General features: G+C 34.5%; 1 protein-coding gene across 1 annotated transcript; it reads left to right on the top strand.

The window, feature by feature from the left end:
- The first annotated feature begins 1,325 nt into the window (after positions 1-1,325).
- On the top strand, positions 1,326-5,204 carry LOC139891605 (probable GABA transporter 2). Its single transcript, XM_071874583.1, has 6 exons — positions 1,326-1,714; positions 1,790-2,020; positions 3,220-3,317; positions 3,550-3,867; positions 3,954-4,190; positions 4,763-5,204. The coding sequence occupies exons 1-6, from the start codon at positions 1,636-1,638 to the stop codon at positions 5,150-5,152; spliced, it is 1,353 nt and encodes a 450-aa protein (XP_071730684.1). The 5' UTR covers positions 1,326-1,635; the 3' UTR covers positions 5,153-5,204.
- The last annotated feature ends 782 nt before the right edge of the window (positions 5,205-5,986 follow it).

Below are 5,986 nucleotides of genomic sequence, written 5' to 3'. Positions count from 1 at the left end.
TGCCCCTCATGATGGTTTAAGGTTCGGATCCGTGTAATGTGGTTTGTGTTTCCGTCGAAAGCGCATAAGAGTATTCAATGCCAACAACTTGTTTTTTGTTTTTGTTTTTGTTTTTTTTTTTTTTTTGTTTTTTTTAAAGAAACTATATAAACATCTACAACATTCCTAAACTTCTTGAAGAATTGACATAGCAATAAGTGGCCCCATTTTTCCGGATAATTCTTAAATAGAAACTAACCACAAAATTTTCCCTAAATTTTAACTTATTTTCTTTTCCTTACTTATTAGCTAACATCGAATCTCGATATAAATTATTATTTTTGTAATTTTTATTCTTTTTTTTTTTTTTTTTTATTACCATTTTCCTTATTCATTTACTCGTAACATTTTACTCTCTATTATTCTTTTTTCGAAAGACAATAATTTTATAAATAAAAATAACACTAGCAAGAAACTAGTAGTTACAACAATCATAAATGACTTCAACAAACACGATTCCACGACTTTACCGATCACGAAAAAAATATAACAAATATGGCTACAATCTAAACTTCTACTCGCAACACTACATCAGATCACATAATGGCAACACTAGTTAGAACATAAGAACTGATGAAAAACTACCACAACCGACACTACGAAATTGAGATAAAACCCGTTGATCACACAATCTAGCCAAGTGGTGGTATAGCGAAATGTAGAACTATTAGCGGAGAAAGAACTATGAATGCAAAATTATAACCAATGTTCAATGCTTGAATCCCCGCCCTAAACACTGAATCAACAAGAACCACGATCATGCCGAACATCGAAATAACCCGAAGCCACAAATCTAATATCACGACCATAAACCTCAAAAACAATGTTCATGAATCTTGAATATAGCCATAACAATCTCAAATCGATCCCAATGACTCTTAACACTATGACCCAAAAAGTACTTAAACAATCAAAAGGCACCAACACAAACCATTTGTAATCACCATCTAAAATCACAACCTAAATTCATCGAAAGCTACCATCCAAGATCATCTTAAATCACGTTTATAAACAACCCAAAACAATCTACATCAACTCCAATTTATTTAGTAAAACTAAAGCGCATGTAGCAATTAATTTAATTTTACTCATAGATACTACTATAATATAATATAATACGGAGTAATAACTAACAGAATCATGGTGCTAGCACCTTCTTGAGGAAAGAGGCGTGGCAAATCACGAGCGTATTAATTAATATTTAAATATAAATATTAATTCTTTTTTTTTTTTCTCTAAAATTTTTACTACTTGTTTAATAAACTTTCGATCAGATTTTAACAAGTTAACTTACTTCTTTTTTATTCTTTCAATCACCTTTTCACCTCCCAACCATCTACCAATAAAACTAGATGACCTTGGCATGTAACCGCGGCCACCATAACTATATGTTTATTTCGATTTTAGTCCTAAAAATAACTCGAGTATACAGGTTTGAGTGTTTAAGGGCGGATTGCTTTGCGTTGACGCCTCCTCCACATATACCCATCGACATCTACTGACGTCATCTTCACATATCTATGATCCTGCATATCATCACCATCGTAACGATCCCTATAATTACAAATCCATTCATGTTTATCTTATCCAATAATCATGGAAGCTTCCAATTCACCGGAAAATAAACACACCCAACCGCCAGATGCCGGTGCAGCTTTCGTCCTCGAATCCAAAGGTAAAAAATATAAATAAAGTAATAAAAGCTTACATTTTTCGTTAAACTTTATTTAATTTGGTGGCTATTTAACAGGTGAATGGTGGCACGCCGGATTTCACTTAACGACGGCAATAGTGGGCCCCACGATACTAACGTTGCCTTATGCGTTAAGGGGTTTAGGATGGGGTGTTGGATTGTTTTGTTTGACGGTTATGGCGGTTGTTACTTTTTATTCTTATTATTTAATGTCACTTGTTCTTGAATATTGTGAAAACGCCGGCCGACGTCATATACGGTTCCGGGAACTTGCCGCCGATGTGTTAGGTAAATTTCAGATTTTGTTTATCTGTTTAACTATTTAACTGCCTATTTTATGTGCATTTTTGTGGTGACTATTACTTATTAGTAGGGAGTTTTTTCATATTGATGCCATAGATTAGATTTCTTACTGAGCGTCTATGTTTAAGATAATTATATTTATATTTTCTTTTAAATTTGATTTTAGTAATTAGTGTTTATGTTTATCAGCTAGGACCAAACGCTAAATTACCTATTACGACTTTACTCATTCAGAGTTTATGTACTCCGTATATCCAAACACACCTAACTCGAGAGTGACGTGTAAAGAATATATAAGCTAAGTCATCATTTAAGAAGATGGGACCCAAAAATGTTATTGACTATTCACTAATAATCATGTTAGGTTATATTGTTACAACATCATACCATATCAATAGAAATAGATGATTCCAAACTACAAATTGGGGAATAATGACAAAAAATGTACTAAGCTTTTAGTATGGTTGAAGAGTCAAAGTGAATAGTTTCTTTTATAAAAAATAAATTATGAAATCTTACAGTGATATATTTTTCTTTGATTATATTTAGTTCTATGCATTTAAGACCAATTTCGCGATTTTCAAACTGTTTCCAGATAAAAGTTTGGTTCCATCCACTTTTATGAATTAGAATAAACGTACATTCGAGATGGATTTATCATTTATGTGTTCCAGGAGTCATTTTGCATGTTGGGTCATTGTTTGTAGGTGCATTCAATTGAATATAGCTTTTTTTAACCTTTTGGGAAGATGATCCTTCAATCTTGTGGTTTAGATTAAAGCTGGACCATGAGTGTAGGTTGAACTTCATTCTTAAGTCATAATAATAGTCAATCTTGTCCCTTCATGTGTATATGGGTCACCATAAGAGCATACATTTTGATAGAAATTAAATATGGTGGAACATGGGCTTTGCTCATTATATGATTACATTTTTTATCCAATGCATTAATATTGTAATACTGTTATCTGACTAATTAATTCTAAAACAACTAAAACCATAGTTGAATAATGATTTCACTCTCTTCCTTAAAGTATTCATGAAACCATCATCCAGTACAGTAGTACCTCCTTTTATGTGACATGATTTTATATATATATATATATATATATATATATATATATATATATATATATATATATATATATATATATATATATATATATATTTTGTTGATTTCATAGGGTCGGGTTGGATGTACTATTTTGTAATTTTCGTTCAAACTACTATAAACACTGGCATAAGCATTGGAGCGATCTTGCTTGCAGGAGAATGCCTTCAGGTATACCAAAAATCGAACAAGACGTCAACTTTCATTCAAATAGCCTCTTTCTTTTATTATTTTTTTTACTTGAGAAGTAAATTATCATGAAACAAGTAAACAACTATCCACATTTCATTAGCTAAGATAGTATAGTAATAGTCTGTCTGGAGAAAAAAAATCAAAGTTAATTTTTGTTCTCGATAGACTTGTTATTAATCAAAGTTCATTAATCCACACTTGGGTTTTGTAGATAATGTATTCGAGTCTTTCGCCTAGTGGACCAATGAAACTATGGGAGTTCATAGCAATAGTAACCGGGATCATGATCCTCTTGTCTCAGTTACCTACGTTTCATTCGCTTAGACACGTGAACCTGGGCTCACTTATTTTAAGTCTGGGCTACACATCAGTTGTTGTTGCTGCTTGTATTTATGCAGGTGTCTCAAAAAACGCACCTCGAAAAAATTACTCCTTAGAAGGTTCACAATTCTCAAAGGTTATGAGTGCCTTCAACTCAATTTCCATACTAGCTGCAATTTTTGGTAATGGAATAGTCCCAGAGATACAAGTGAGTATCATTCTTAAAAAAAAAAATAAAAAAATTCTTGATTTATTTATGAAATTCTGTTTTGTCACAAATTAGTTGAATTACAGGCTACTTTGGCCCCACCAGTTAGAGGGAAGATGTTCAAGGGGCTTGTGATGTGTTACTCGGTAATCTTCGTGACGTTTTATTCAGCTGCGGTTTCGGGTTACTTGGTGTTTGGTAACAAAGCTAGCTCTAACATTCTTAAGAGCCTAATGCCTGATGAAGGTCCTTCGTTGGCGCCAACTTGGCTTTTGGGACTCGGTGTTATTTTTGTTCTTCTTCAACTCTTCGCCATTGGCTTGGTACACACCCTTACATGTATATACATAGTTGCAAACGGCGGTTGCGGCGGCTTGGTGACTAGCCCGTCCCGTTTCGTCCAAAAACGTTTAATTAGTCGGTCAACGCTAAAAAGTCGGGTCAAAGTCGGTCAAATTTTGACTTTTTGTGTCCATGCCCCGTATGGGATTGGTGCGGGTTTCCTCCTGGGCACGCAGTTGGAGGCGGGTATAACTGTGTAGGAGATGAACGCGTGGGTGGTTAAGTCTCCTGGGTGATCCTAACAGCTGTCCAAAAAAAATCTAGTGTAAATGAAAATAGAGGTGAAAGTTTCACCCAGTTGATTATGTATGAATGGGTTGATTTGGGTGGTTTTATTCTTATTAAACGGGTCAGATAAACAAGTTTAAATAAATTGGGAACATGTCAAATAGGTCGAAATATGCCATTTAATTAGTAAGTAGGCTTGCTTAAAGATTTAGGTCGAACATGTCAAAGGTGACCCGTTGTCTCCTGTTTCAAGTTTTTAACCTCAGCCCATTTTGGCCCGTTTCTTAATCTGCCCATATTTTTGCCATGTTTATCTTGGAAACAGGTTTACTCGCAAGTGGCGTACGAGATTATGGAGACGAAATCAGCCGATATCAATCAAGGAATATTCTCAAAACGAAACCTGATCCCAAGGATTATTCTGCGGTCGCTTTACATGATCTTTTGTGGTTTCATTGCAGCACTGTTGCCATTTTTTGGTGACATTAATGGTGTGGTTGGAGCTCTTGGTTTCATACCACTCGATTTTATCCTTCCGATGCTTCTTTACAACTTGACTTATAAGCCGTCGAGATCTTCCATCACATATTGGATCAACAACGCGATTATGGTTGTTTTTACAGGTGTAGGGCTTTTGGGTTCGTTTTCTTCAGTTAGAAAACTGTCACTTGATGCTAGTAAATTTAAACTCTTTAGTAATGATGTAGTTGATTGAATAACTAAACCCATGATTATAATATGAAATACTAGCTAACCTTGACTAAAATATGGAGTCATACTTTCTATATAAGGACTATGACATTGATTTTTTTTTTATTTTTTTTTGGTGGTAAGCGAGAAAACCTCCTATGAACGAGCACATTGGTTTTCTATAGAAGGTAAAACTTCGGGTGATTAAGCCCCCGAGCGTGAGACTTGGTACCGGATGAATTGCACATTATGCACACATCTAGTCACACACCCATTTTGAACAATTTGGCATAGCCAGAAATTAAACTCGGGCGATGTGCTTCAATGGGCGACTCAGTGGCCATTCAGGCAAGCCCGAGTTTCTAACAATAGTCATAACTAGTATTGGAACGGGCCGCGCGTTGCGGCGGCCGCGTTTTGATCATCGTTCGTACTCAAAAATCGCTATGACTTTTTATTATTTTAGAATAACATAACCCCTATGTATAAACTATAAAACAAAAACATAAACTCTAAATCGGTAATGATAATAGCTGAGAAATTAAAAAGGAAACAATTTGATATCAAGTAAACAAATGTTAAAACGTAATTCGATTAGACAATTTGAAGTCAAGCTAATACTGTGATTGGTTGCTACTTCCATACTATTTACGAAAATCAGAAATTTGCTATGTTTCTTCATATGGAAGAAACCATTGGGGTTCACGTCGTATTATTCACCTACATGGTTGAGATATAGTTGACCTGCCATCAAAATACTTTACTATTTTGACCTTTTCTTTCAAATGAATGTTGACTTTAATATCCTCAGTTTCCCTTCCAGTTAATACCTAAACCAAAATATGTATTGATACGATCA

The sequence above is a fragment of the Rutidosis leptorrhynchoides genome, chromosome 2 (assembly GCF_046630445.1).
Source record: "Rutidosis leptorrhynchoides isolate AG116_Rl617_1_P2 chromosome 2, CSIRO_AGI_Rlap_v1, whole genome shotgun sequence".
NCBI classification, from domain to species: Eukaryota; Viridiplantae; Streptophyta; class Magnoliopsida; order Asterales; family Asteraceae; genus Rutidosis; species Rutidosis leptorrhynchoides.
Note: the sequence above shows the minus strand (reverse complement) of the source record. Positions and strands in the feature narration are given on the sequence as shown.